Genomic DNA, 14,451 nt, shown 5'->3' on the forward strand with positions numbered 1-14,451 from the left:
GAATTTTGAGTGAAGGGGATGAAAGGGTACTGTCCTGTTATATGCTTTCAAGTTTTGTGTACAGGGTGTGTACTGGGTGGAAGCTGAATCTGGATCTACATTATACCAATCATTCTTCCCGCCGTCTTAATCAAGCGCTGAATCGTTTCCAAACACGCATATCACACCAAATTACAGCACACTCTGCAGGAGAGATTTATAGAACATTTGTAAGATATGGCGGTTTACATTAAAATGGTTCAGTTTGGGTAAAAAAAAACATTCTCTGTTGGTTATTTTTATTTGTATGTAATTTAACTAGGCAAGTCAGTTAAGAACAAATTCCTATTTGCAATGACAGCCTAAACCTAACCCAGAAGCTGGGCCAATTGTGCACTGCCCTATGAGACTCCCAATCACAGCTGGTTGTGATACAGCCTGGAATCGAACCAGGGTCAGTAGTGACACCTCTAGCACTGAGATGTAGTGGCTTAGACCGCTGTGTTTCTCACAAGTGTAGCAGGTTGTGAATTTTGCTAACAACATTCCACTCTGAGAATGAGAACCATAAATGACTGTAATGCATGCATCAAGAGTAGTAAATGTAACCAAATGCCAGGGATTAATGCTACATTTACTAGGTCTACTGGTTACATATATAATGGGGAATTTATCAAAATAACCAATCAAAGGGGAAACTATTCACAAAATGAAACAATGAACGTGCAAGAATTGGCGGTAGACAGCAGAGCACATTCTGGAGAGCTGAGTGCAGGCATTCTGGAGAAAGATGCCCATAGACGACTGGCCACCCCTCAAAGCCAGGTTCCTCTCTAGGTTTCTTCCTATGTTCCTGCCTGTCTAGGGAGTTTTTCCTAGCCACCGTGCTTCTACATCTGCATTGCTTGCTGTTTGGGGTTTCAGGCTGGGTTTCTGTGTAGCACTTTGTAACATCGGCTGATGAAAAAATGGCTTTATATACACATTTGATTGGTTGATTGATATCTTCACAACACAACCCTCCCCTTCTTCCTGCCTCAACAATTGAAATGATACTCAAAACACATATTTTAGAAGCTTTTCATTGACAGCCACAACTCAAAAATCAGCTAGGCCTATTGCCATACGCGCTGCCCAAAGTGCTGGCTTCCCAGATATGCCCATGCACTTGTGATTTGAAACAATCCACAGCTATTTTTTAAAGGAAGCTAATAGTCATCTGTGGCTAAGTCAAGCTCTTTGGTAAAGCATTTTCAATTATTTTATTTAGACAGGAGTAATGATATAATTTTGACAAAACATCAATTTACTTTAGGGGAAGCCAGCATCTGAACAGTGTACTGTGCACCCCCCAACTTTCCTTTCTAATTTGCAAGAGGCTGAAATCAGAGATCTGTCTCCATCCTATCAATGCGAGTCATTGTCCCAAAGGCTCGATTGCAGGTGACAAGCTTAGGTCTACATATTATTAGCCCTCTCACTTCGCCTCTTCCTCTCTGTTGAAACTAGCTCGCAGAACTGTGCTCCTGTGTCTTAACATACGTAGCCTATGTATCTGATGCTGTCTGGTCAGAAAAAGTATGAGTAGTAGTCTCAGCACCACACTCCCTCAAAAACTAAACCCAGTTGCATGATTCTCCCAGAGAGCTTGCGAGAGACTCCCTATGATTGGTCAATGAATAATTCAGGAACAGTGCTTCCACCTTAAAGGAATAATCCACTCAAAAACAATTTTTTTAAATGCATTAGTCCGCTATTGATACAGTCCCAAAGTGTTTTGCATGTCAGCAGTCAAGCAATCAAGGGATTTGCATTATCACGATGATGTGGCAAGTTACAATGTGCTTTTTGAAAGTCCCATATGTTGAAAACTTGATTGCTCACATGCAAAACAATTTGGGACTGTATCAACAGTGGACTACAAATACCAAAATATTGTTTTTTAGTGGATTATTCCTTTAATGCAGTGCACAACCAGCATGGTGCCAAAGGTCAATTTGTTCCCTCTATTTCTGTTTTTGTTCTATTGTTATTGCACAGAAAAAAATGGAATTGACGTGACCTCACAGTGATTGCCATGCAAAATGGCCAAATATGGCGCCAAATGGAATGTTTGAACCCTGTCTAAAGTCCAAACGTTAGCTCCACTGCACGTGGCCAACCCACAGGTATTATTATGATCACATAGAGAGAGGCAACTACTGCTACAGCATGTCAGCGTTTAAATCTGTACATACCAGCATTGGAAACCCAGTTCTGATTGTCTGGGCGTGTTGCAGAATTTAGGCCTACATAAATCAACGGGAAACCCAGCCGTAAACCGAACCTGTATGATCCCAAATATGCTGTGTTTACCCTCCTACACGGCAGGTCAAGTTTCAAAGTTTCCCTCTCCAGGATACGTGAAACACAACAAATATTGACTGGGGCCAAGCGTCGATCAGCACTCGGTGGATTTTTAACCCTTATTTTTGGGATCTCTCTGCTGCCTCTTGGGTCCCGGCTGAAGGACTATATCTGGGAGTGTTAAACCTCAGGCAACACATACAGGCCTGGAACCATGAGACGCCTGGCTCTCCTCCTAGGCCTGCTGGCCCTACACCAGACCCACTGCTTTGAGTTTGTGGTCGAGGGCGAGTGGGAGACGGAAACGGTGAGTTCATATTTTTCAATATTAACTGTTATACGATAACGAGATTGTTTTCTAGATGTGTCTTAATTGCCTTAATGCTGATGGTCCCCAGGAAGAGTAGCTGCAGCTAATGCTTCTCTCTGTCAACTGTGTTTTATATAACGTTCCTTTAACAGAACTATATTTTATGCGACGTTCATGTGACTGATTAAAGCAAAACTTTTATTCTCTGTTTTCCAAACGGCTCTTTTGTTCTACCAGTCATTAGAGAAACAACATGGACGATTTAAGGTGAGATGAAACTCTTCTTTTCTTTTTTCCCAAACAATTTGTCTCAATTAATGTTATATAATGTCATAGTTTGCTATTCACAATCCTTAATAATCTTCTTATATTCAATATGACATTGATTCAATAATGCAACATATTATGAGGGAAATGATCCTGTCTTGAGGTGGGTTTTTGTTTTTGCCCAGTTACAGAAATAGAATACCAACAACATGTAAAAAAGCAAACAGTCTGCTTCATTGACCTCTGAACTATTGATAAAGTGGTTATGGAGAGGTCAATGGATTGAACCCAATGACAGTCCTATAAGGCTTACTGACAATTCAGAATTTTTATTTAGAATGTCTATAGAATTGTTATGCGTTTCTTTCTGAGTGCAGTATGGGACAGTACAGATACTTCTGCATCGGCATTGCTTGCTATTTTGGGTTTTAGGCTGGGTTTCTGTAAAGCACTTTGTGACAACTGCTGATGTAAAAATATATTTATAAAATACATTAGCTTGATTGATTGGTACAGAGCTGATTGTTTCTGTGTGTTTCCAGAGGGCGATATTGACCAGTGAGGAGCAGGAAGACTTTGAGGTAGGTTTCTCTCTCTGGTCTCTGCTTGATGTTCGACCCCTCTGTCCACTGTGACAGTGTTTAGTCCTCTTATCTACTAATCAATGGTCCTGTTTGAAGAGAATCCGCTGACAGACAGGTTATTGACTTCACTCTGCAGTTGCTACATCCATTTAACGTTTCTGTGGTAAAATGTGTCATTTTCTTTCTCAGAATTCTCAGCCTGCTATACACTGAGTATACCAAACCTTAAGAACACCTTCCTAATATTGAGTTGCCCTTTTACCCTCAGAACAGACTCAATTCATTGTGGCATGGACTCTACAAGGTGTCGAAAGCATTCCACAGGGATGTTGGCCCATGTTGACTCCAATGGTTCCCATGGTGGTGTGTCAATTTGCCTGGATGTCCTTTGGGTGGTGGACCATTCTTGATACACACAGGAAACTGTTGAGTTTTAAAAACCCAGCAGCGTTGCAGTTCTTGACACAAACCGCTGCGCCTGGCATCTACTACCATACTCTGTTCAAAGGCACTTAAATATTTTGCTTTGTCCGTTCACCCTCTGAATGGCACACATACACAATCCATATCTCCATTGTCTCAAGGCTTAAAAATCCTTTAACCTGGTCTCCTCCCCTTCACCTGGTCAGTCTGTGTCATGGAAAGAGCAGGTGTTCTTAAGGTTATTTATACTCAGTGTATAAGTAGATACTCCAAAGAAACATGTTTCCTATTCATTTATCAGTCAGATATTCAGATTTGTAGATGGAAAAAGAAGTGTCCCTAAACCACTTGTTTTATGTGGTTTAGATGTAAAGTTGTAGAGAGCTTGACTCACAATTCCTATGCAACGGCACTCGTCCCTAGTCGATGACATCACAGCCAAAGTCAGTCTCACGTTCTCCCTCTCCCTCTGTAGGCCATCCGGGGTGATGACATCACGGTTAAGAGCTACAAGGTGGAGAGCCGCATCACGTCGCGGTTCTGCCACACCACGGTCAAGAGCTCTGTGGTCAACTCTGGTCCAAATGCCCAGAGCATTGGCTTCAACGTCCAGATCCCCAAACGAGCCTTCATCACCAACTTCACCATGTGAGCAACCGTCTCAATCAGAATAAAAAGCACAATCTCAAATGTCAATCGCAATCACACTGAAATACAATCCTCAATTTAATGGAAAGAGCTGTGGACTATGTTGTGTGCTGTTTTTAGGAATGTGAATGGGATCATGTTTGTGGGCTCAGTGAAGGAGAAGACTGTGGCTAGGAACCTCTACGCTCAGGCTAGAGCCAGAGGGAAGGCCGCAGGCCTCGTCAGGTACCGTACAGCCCACAATGCACCATGGCCATAGTATTTAGTGTAGCTATACTGAAGAATGACATCTTGGACAATACAGGGAAATGACCGTTATGATTCCTATGCCATTCACAATGGTCTATGCTGTGTGTAACAAACATTGTTGTTGCATAAGACCTTTCTAGTGTCCTGTGACTGACTATAGAGCTGGTAATCCTACACCACAGGGCTAACTCCCAGGACATGGAGACCTTCAAGACGGAGGTCCACGTGCCTCCCGGCAGTAAGATAGAGTTTGAGTTGCACTACCAGGAAATGATGCAGAGGAAGCTGGGCTTCTATGAACACTCACTATACCTGCAGCCTGGACGCCTGGTGCCCCAGTTCCAGGTGAGAGAGCTTACCTGTGTGTGTGTGTGTATGTGTGTGTGTGTGTGTGTGTGTGTGTGTGTGTGTGTGTGTGTGTGTGTGTGTGTGTGTGTGTGTGTGTGTGCCTGTGTGTGGTATTTAACGACTGTATTTGATAGGTCAGTGCCTCTGTGTCATCATATTTGGGCCTTCTCCCTGTCTCTCTGCAGGTGGATGTGTATATCTATGAGCCCAACGGCATCGCCTCTGTGGAGACACCGAACACCTTGGGAGAGCATTTCAGCGGCATGGCCAAACTCACCTCCTCGAAGGACAAGGCTCACGTGGTGTTCAAGCCCTCGCTCCAGCAGCAGAGGAAGTGCGAGAACTGCACCACCAGCGCTATCGATGGCATCTTTACCGTCAAATACGACGTCCTGAGAGACAGCAATGCCGGGGAACTACATGTGGGTACACACACTGACAGAAACACATGTAGTAACACAGGCTTTGTGTCACTTTACTTTAAATGTAATACAGGAAGTATTGGTCACTGTTATTTCAATGTTTCTCCTAGGTTTCTGATGGGCATTTTGTGCATTTCTTCGCCCCGGCCAATCTCTCCCCCCTCCCGAAAAACATTGTGTTCGTCATTGACGTCAGTGGATCTATGTGGGGAGTCAAGATGAAGCAGGTGTGTGACGTAACCATAGAAAAACTCACAGGGGTCAATCTGTGCCCCATCAGTCGTACATCTCTCTTCTCTCACAACCGGCAGAGCCTGCCTGACAAATGCAACACCGCCCTCGTGTGGGTATTCTGTGAAACTGCACTGAAATGACTGTCCAATCTCATTTATGACTTTATCGCTCTCTCTCTTGCTCTATAACTCTCTCTCTCGCTCAGACTGTGGAGGCTATGCAGACCATATTGGATGACCTGACCATGGATGACTACTTCAGCATTGTTGACTTCAACCACAATGTGCGCTGCTGGAGTGAGGAGCTGGTTCCAGGCAGCACCATACAGGTGGCTGAGGCCAAGAAATACATCCAGAACATCAAACCCAACGGAGGTGAGAGAGAAGGGAGGGATGAAAGAAAGAGAGCGACAGAGAAAGAGAGAGATGTGGAGGATTATAAGGAAGTAGAAGGTTGCATGGATTTAAGTAATGGGGAGAGACAGAGGAAAGAGGACGAGAGGACAGAGTGGTGGATAACGAAAGGTTGTCTGGATGTGTATCTGATTGGCTCTCACTGCTCTTTGACCCGATCCAGGCACCAATATCAACGAGGCATTGATGAGGGCGGTGCAGATGCTGGTGAAGGCGTCCAATCAGGGCATGATTGACCCACGCTCTGTCTCCATGATCATGCTGGTGTCTGATGGAGACCCCACTGTCGGTGAGACATCACACCGCTGCTGATCCCAAAACTGACACGGACTGACTTTTCATCACCCACCTCATACCACTTCACCCCCCTTCATTTTCCCCCTCACACCCCATCTAATAACCTCTAGTGGTGTACTGCCCTTCATACTGTTATGCTACTGTCATCCACCATCTCTCCCTCTCTCTGTAGGAGAGATCAAGCTCAGCGCCATCCAGAAGAATGTGAAGAAGGTCATGAGGGAGGAGTTCTCTCTCTTCTCATTGGGCATCGGCTTCGATGTCGACTACGACTTCCTGGAACGCATCGCCATGGAGAATAGGGGCGTAGCCCAGAGGATCTACACCAGCCACGACGCCTCAGATCAGATACGGGTACGACAGACCTCTGTCCCTAAAACTCCCATTCATCCTTCTCTCCCTAATCCTGCATATAGTTGCATCACTACTCCTCCTCCTTCCCTTCCCTCTGTTCATCCCCCTTTGTATGACTACCTCTCCTCTGAATTCTCCTCCTATTCTTGTGTAAACACTCTATCTTCACTGCCTCTCTCACCAACATCTCTGACCTCCCTCCTCCGTTCTCCCCTCCAGCGGTTCTACAGCCAGGTCTCGTCTCCCCTCCTGAGGAAGATCACGGTTCAGTTCCCAGAGGACTCTGTCTCTGACGTCACCCAGAACCACTTTGACAAGTACTTCAGTGGTTCGGAGCTGGTGGTGGCTGGGAAGGTGCTGCCCTCTGAGTCCACTACTCTTAACAGCTTCACCACCGCATTCGCTGTGAGTCATACATACACATGCACGCATGCACACTCATACACACAGTGGTGGAAGATGTACCCAAAAGTCATACTCGCACTGAGCTAAAGGGTAGAGCTGCCTCTTTCAAGGTGTGGGACTCTAACACGGAAGCTTACAAGAAATCCCGCTATGTCCTGCGACGAACCATCAAACAGGCAAAGCGTCAATACAGGACTAAGATTGAATCGTACTACACCGGCTCCGACGCTCGTCGGATGTGGCAGGGCTTGCAAACTATTACAGACTACAAAGGGAAGCACAGCCGCGAGCTGCCCAGTGACACGAGCCTACCAGACGAGCTAAATCACTTCTATGTTCACTTCGAGGCAAGCAACACTGAGGCATGCATGAGAGCATCAGCTGTTCCGGACGACTGTGTGATCACGCTCTCCGTAGCCAACGTGAGTAAGACCTTTAAACAGGTCAACATACACAAGGCTGCGGGGCCAGACAGATTACCAGGGCTCCGGGCATGTGCTGACCAACTGGCAGGTGTCTTCAATTACATTTTCAACATGTCCCTGATTGAGTCTGTAATACCAACATGCTTCAAGCAGACCACCATAGTCCCTGTGCCCAAGAACACAAAGGCAACCTGCCTAAATGACTACAGACCCGTAGCACTCACGTCCGTAGCCATGAAGTGCTTTGAAAGGCTGGTAATGGCTCACATCAACACCATTATTCCAGAAACCCTAGACCCACTCCAATTTACATACCGCCCAAACAGATCCATAGATGATGCAATCTCTATTGCGCTCCACACTGCCCTTACCCACCTGGACAAAAGGAACACCTATGTGAGAATGCTGTTCATTGACTACAGCTCAGCGTTCAACACCATATTACCCTCAAAGCTCATCACCAAGCTATGGATCCTGGGACTAAACACCTCCCTATGCAATTGGATCCTGGACTTCCTGACAGGCCGCCCCCAGGTGGTGAGGGTAGGTAGCAACACATCTGCCACGCTGATCCTCAACACTGGAGCTCCCCAGGGGTGCGTGCTCAGTCCCCTCCTGTACTCCCTGTTCACCCACGATTGCATGGCCAGGCACAACTCCAACACCATCATTAAGTTTGCTGACGACACAACAGTGGTAGGCCTGATCACCGACAACGAAGAGACAGCCTGTAGGGAGGTCAGAGACCTGGCCAGGTGGTGCCAGAATAAAAACCCCTCAATGTCACCAAAACAAAGGAGATGATTGTGGACTACAGGAAAAGGAGCACCAAGCACGTCCCCGTTCTCATTGACGGGGCTGTAGTGGAGCAGGTTGAGAGCTTCAAATTCCTTGGTTTCCACATCAACAACTGTTCATCACATATGCATAGTCACGTTAACGATACCTACATGTAAATACTACCTCAATAAGCCTGACTAACAGGTGTCTGTATATAGCCTTACTACTCTTTTTTTCAAATGTCTTTTTACTGTTGTTTTATTTCTTTACTTTCCTACACACACACACACACACACACATATACCTTAGCCTGTAAGTAAGCATTTCACTTGAAGGTCTACACCTGTTTTATGGGCGGGATGGCAGTGGTTAGAGCGTTGGACTAGTAACCGGTTGGTTGCAAGTTCAAACCCCTGAGCTGACAAGGTACAAATATGTCGTTCTGCACCTGAACAGGCAGTAAACCCACTGTTCATAGGCCGTCATTGAAAATAAGAATTTGTTCTTAACTGACTTGCCTAGTTAAATAAAGGTAAGAAATACGGCGCACGTGACAAACTTTGATTTAATAGAAAATGACTCGAGGTAAAGTGAGTCACCCAGTAAAATACTACTGGAGTAAAAGTATTTGGTTTTAAATATACTTAAGTATCAAGAGTAAATGTAATTGCAAAAATATACTTAAGTATCAAAAGTAAAAGGAAATGTATAAATCATTTGAAATTGCTTATATAAACCAGATAGCCACACTCCAACAATCAGACATAATTAACAAACAAAACATTTGTGTTTAGTGAGTCCTCGATAGGACGCAGTAGGGATGACCAAGGATGTTCTCTTGATAAGTGGGGGAATTTTACATTTTCCTGTCCTGCAAAGCATTCAAAATGTAAAAAGTACTTTTTGGTGTCAGGGAAAATGTATGGAGTAAAAAAGTACATACTTTTATTTAGGAACATAGTGAAGTTGTTAAAAATGGTTAAAAAGTTGTTAAAAATATAAATAGTAAAGTAAAGTCCAGATACCGCAAAAAACCTACTTAAGTAGTACTTTCAAAAAGTTTTACTTAAGTACTTTACACCACTGCATACACACACACACATGCACAGGTACACACACTCACCTGTGTCCTACCCTCTCTCTGTCCCACTCTTCTTCCCAGGATCGTCTGGACCTGTCCCTACAGACTGAAGCCGACTACCTGGAGCTAGACGCTGCCCTGGCCCAGCAGCAGCATGCCTTCACTGGCTTCGCCAGACAGATGTGGGCCTACATCACTGTCAACCAGCTACTGGCCGAGAGGTGAGAGAGAGGGACAAAGGGAGAGAGAGACTTAAACACATCGTTATTTTCAATCTAAGGAGTGAATAAAAAGATTGTAAATAAATAGCCAGCACTTTGACACAGACTATAGAGCATGAATAAACATACGGAGTAACGTTTTGTGAATGTTATATCCCTGTTCCCTGCAGGTCCCTGGCACCCACTGCTGGTAAGAAGAGGAAGATCACCCAGAAGATCCTGACCCTGGCTGTGGAACACCAGTTTGTCACGCCCCTCACTGCCCTACTGGTGGAGAGTGAGGAGGCCAAGGAGAGGCTGCTCGCTGACTCCCCTAGGGACCCCAAACAGGGCTGCTGTGCAGGTGCCTGATCAAAATCACCTGAGTCCCCCCTTCTTGGGGCTTGTAAATGTACATGAGTACAAGAGAGTGAATGAAGCTATCCCAAACTCGCTGTGTGTGTGTGTGTGTGTGTGTGTGTGTGTGTGTGTGTGTGTGTGTGTGTGTGTGTGTGTAGGAGGATCTGGTATGGCTGGTCCCGGAGGAAGGACTCCAGTGCAGATGGTTCACAGCATCCCCCCCTGGGTCCAGATGACCACCCCTGCCCCCCCTAGCCACGCAGAGAGGCCCCTACCAGATCACATCACCATAGGTGACCATAACACACACACACACCTCTATACACATAGGTGCTACAGTATAATACTTCTCTACCTCTCCATATCACCATACGTAATAACACACACATAGCTATACACTGTGTTTTAAAGGGGCAGTGTGGACAAAAACGTGAATATCCTGTGTTTTATATTTCCACACTATGAGGTTGGAATAATGCTGTCCAATTGTGAGTATTATGATAATGCACTGTTAGTGAAAGAGCTGTTTGAAAAGTCTGCCTGAAATTTCAGCTTGTTTTGCTGGTGGGGTTTTTGGACTGCCTGGTGACATCACCAGGCGATATAAGTTAATAGACCAATAACAAAGAGAGTTTGCACTCCTCTCTGCCTATAACAGCTAGTTTTCAGGTTACACATCCCTCCCATTAGGCTCCTCCAATTAGGCCCCTCTCTCAGACCACTCCCAGACAGTCCTAGCTAAATTCTTGCTTGAGAAATTGCATTTAGCTAAAAAGCATTTTTTTTTAAACTTCAGTGTTGTGATGCAAAGATTCTAGAAAAGTGCATAGCACTTAGAATTTAAAAGTTATTGTCGGATATTATTCATCCTAATCAGACAGGTTTTTTATGGACGATACATTGGAGATAATATAAGACAAGTACTGGAAACTGGAAACAATAAAACACTACGAAAAATCTGTGAAACCATGCCCGATATTCATACCTGACTTTGAAAAGGCTTTTAACAAAGTACGACTGGAATTTATATATAAATGCCTGGAATATTTCAATTTTCAACCCTAGGTGTAAAATAGTAAATAATGTCTAATTCTCAGAAAGTTTTAAACTGTCAAGAGGAGTAAAACAATGGCCATCGAAATGTTAGATATTAAAATCAGATCCAACAATAATATCAAGGGCCTAGAAATCCAGGGCTTAAAAACGAAGGTGTCATTGTACACTGATGATTCATGTTTTCTTTTAAATCCACAGTTTGGATCCCTCCACAGCCACAAAGATCATCTGGATACTTTTTCTAACCTCTCTGGATTACAACCAAATGATGATGTGTACCATATTATGCATTGGATCACAAAAAAAGACAACTTTTACATTAGCGTGTAATTGACCAATAAAATGGTCTGTTGGTGAAGTGGACATACTTGGCATTCATATCCTGAAAAAAAGCAATGATCTCGTTACAATGCATTTTAATAGAAAGTTAGCAAAATAGATAAGATCTTGATACTGTGGAACCTGTCTATTGTCTATTGTGAAAAAAATCACCCTCATTAACTCTAGTCATATCCCAGTTTACCTATTTGCTTATGGCCTTGACTACTGTTTACATAGAAACTTGTTTTTAAAGTTATATGGACAAAGAATATTCCATTTTATTTGGAACGGCAAGCCAGACCAAATTAAATGGGCCTATTTATATAAATAATATGAATTCGGAGGACAATAATGATTAAATATTAGATTTCTCAATAAAGGCTTCAGTCATTCAAAACTTATACTTAAATCCAAACTGGTTCTCTATCAGATTAGTAAGGATGTCTTACCTCATGTTCAAGCATGGCCTTTTTCCCATTACTCAGATTACAACCTCTCACTGTCAGTCATTTGGAAATTAAATCTCCAAAATATCGCTATTTTTAAAACAAGCAATAAAAAGTTGGTTGCAATTTCAGAAAAGACAGAACAAATATTACAACAAATATTATGGTTAAATTCAAATATACTAATTGATAAAACATGTTTTTTTTGGAAAGTGAATGTTTAAAAAAGGTATAATCTTTGTAAATTATATCCTAAATAGGACTGGTGGAGTTATGTCACACATGCAGCTAACAAAAATATATGGAAATGTCTGCTGTGCTCAAAATTACAACCAAATAATTGCAGCATTACCACAAAAATGGTAGAAGCTAGTGGCAGGGGGAGGAAATAAGGAACTTGTCTGTTGGCCCTGCATTAAAGACCAAAATTGTCTAAAGAAAATTGTGATAAATAAAAAAGTCTACCAGTTTCATTTAAGGACCCAAAGAATGACAGCTGTGCCATATAGATTTGCAAAATAGTTGGGAAGAGATTTTCGATGTATTGATTCCATGGCACATGGTTTATGAACTGGTACAGAAAACAACGCTGGATTCAAAACTTTGAGTTTTTCAATTTAAATAGAATGTTATACATATGGGGGATACAACTATCCCAGTAGTGCAGATTTTGCTGCAAAGAGACAGAATCATTAGATATTTTGTTTTGGTTCCGTCCATATGTAACTATTTTTGTTTCTTTTTGACCATTTTAATTGAAAACAATCACAGTAAGTTACTTAATTGTTCCCAGAAATCATTTCAAATTGAGATAAAAACAGCTGCATTGGGCCATCAATATCGCTTACCTGGCAATTTTGCAGTGGGTAATACTCTCATGTCCATTGTGTCACCATAGTAACGGTTGTCTGTCTGTGTGTTTTCTGTGTGACAGTGGAGAACGACCCTCACTTCATCGTCCATCTGCCTAAAAACAACATGGACGTCTGCTTCAACATCGACTCAGAGCCTGGACACATCCTCAATCTGGTGTCAGACCCCGGTGCAGGTATGTGTGTGTGTGGTTGCAAAAATGTGTGTGTCTGTGCTTGTGTCCTCTTAAGTCTATCATCCACCCTCGTTGTCCTCTAGGTGTGGTGGTGAATGGCCAGCTGGTTGGCTCTAAGAGGGTGGAGGAGAAGGAGAAGGTGAACACGTACTTTGGCACCATATCAGTGTTCTACCAGCCTGACGGCATCAGGGTGTCAGTCACCACCGACCGTATCGACCTGACTGACGGCAGGAACAACCACTCCTTCACCTGGGGAGCCACGGCCGACCTCACCCAGGACAGGTAGGAACATGCACGCCCGCACACACAGACACACACAAACCTCTGGTCAGGCACCATCAGCCTGTTTTACTGTGGTAAGGTAAAAAACTACATTTCAAAAGTACACGGTTTCCTGTTTGAACCACATGCTATGATCCCTGTGTGTTTCAGGGTGAAGGTTTCCATAGTGAAGGACTCCAAGGTGATGGTGACGGTGGATGACAAGATCACTGTGATGGTGCTGCTACATCGTGTGTGGAAGAAACACCCAACCCACGTGGACTTCCTGGGCCTCTATATCCCCAACAACAACCAATACTCCTCTCAGGCCCACGGCCTTATAGGTAGGTCACCAAGAATACAATAATGCTATAAGCTAATTACATGAGTTGACATATAGTGACAAGATACCATACATCATCCTTATAGTGAATCCTGCAACAGTATCCCTATATTCAATTACAGCCTACTTCACTAGGTTTCACTGACCTGTGTATGTGTGTGTGTGTAGGTCAGTTTGGCCAGGAGCCAGAGGTGAGGGTGTTTAACCTGCACCAGGGAGCTGACCCTCTGAAGAAGGAGGCCACCATGGAGGTGAAGGGCAACAAGCTGGTCGTCACCAGGTAAGAACACACACTCTCTTATGCACATCCCTGCTGCCAGGTAAACCACACACACTATAGGAATAACATCAGCATGTCACACATACTCAAGTCAGTAAACTTCATCTCTGTTGAGGCAATCCTTCCATCATATCACAGTGGGACATAACACGGTGAGGTTTGTAGACGAGGTTGTAACTATTCCACGTGTGTGACAGGGGCTGGCAGAAGGACTACAGGCGGGATAAGAAACGTGGATCTGACGTCTTCTGCTGGTTCATCCACAACAGTGGCAAAGGCTTCATCGACGGCCATTACACCAACTACATCGTCCCGCGACTCGACAGCTTCCTGCCGCTCCCGCTCTGAGCGACCAATCGCAAGGCACACGGGGGTACCATGTAACCCAGGCAGCAAGAGACAGGGCATAGTTATAATGGATATCCTAGTCCACAGGTACAGGAGACACACACATATGCAGCCAATCTGACTAGACACATATCTGTTATGACCTGTTTTCATATCACAGCTCTGTCTGACAACTCTCTCTCTTTACAACAGGTTATAAAAAAGCAGTATCAGTATGTAT

At 43.9% G+C, this 14,451-nt stretch overlaps 1 protein-coding gene across 1 annotated transcript; it reads left to right on the forward strand.

Annotated features, from left to right (window-relative positions):
- Positions 1 to 2,168: 2,168 nt before the first annotated feature.
- LOC115107019 (inter-alpha-trypsin inhibitor heavy chain H2-like) lies at positions 2,169 to 14,450 on the forward strand. Its single transcript, XM_029630347.2, has 20 exons — positions 2,169 to 2,632; positions 2,873 to 2,902; positions 3,445 to 3,483; positions 4,385 to 4,557; positions 4,678 to 4,782; positions 4,989 to 5,151; positions 5,340 to 5,576; positions 5,687 to 5,803; positions 6,016 to 6,184; positions 6,387 to 6,512; positions 6,693 to 6,874; positions 7,094 to 7,279; positions 9,647 to 9,786; positions 9,957 to 10,129; positions 10,284 to 10,418; positions 12,883 to 12,996; positions 13,080 to 13,281; positions 13,432 to 13,604; positions 13,772 to 13,883; positions 14,081 to 14,450. Exons 1-20 carry the CDS (start codon positions 2,540 to 2,542, stop codon positions 14,229 to 14,231), a joined length of 2,820 nt encoding a protein of 939 aa, XP_029486207.1. The 5' UTR covers positions 2,169 to 2,539; the 3' UTR covers positions 14,232 to 14,450.
- Position 14,451: the final 1 nt, after the last annotated feature.

The sequence above is a fragment of the Oncorhynchus nerka genome, linkage group LG23 (genome assembly GCF_034236695.1).
Source record: "Oncorhynchus nerka isolate Pitt River linkage group LG23, Oner_Uvic_2.0, whole genome shotgun sequence".
Taxonomy (NCBI): domain Eukaryota; kingdom Metazoa; phylum Chordata; class Actinopteri; order Salmoniformes; family Salmonidae; genus Oncorhynchus; species Oncorhynchus nerka.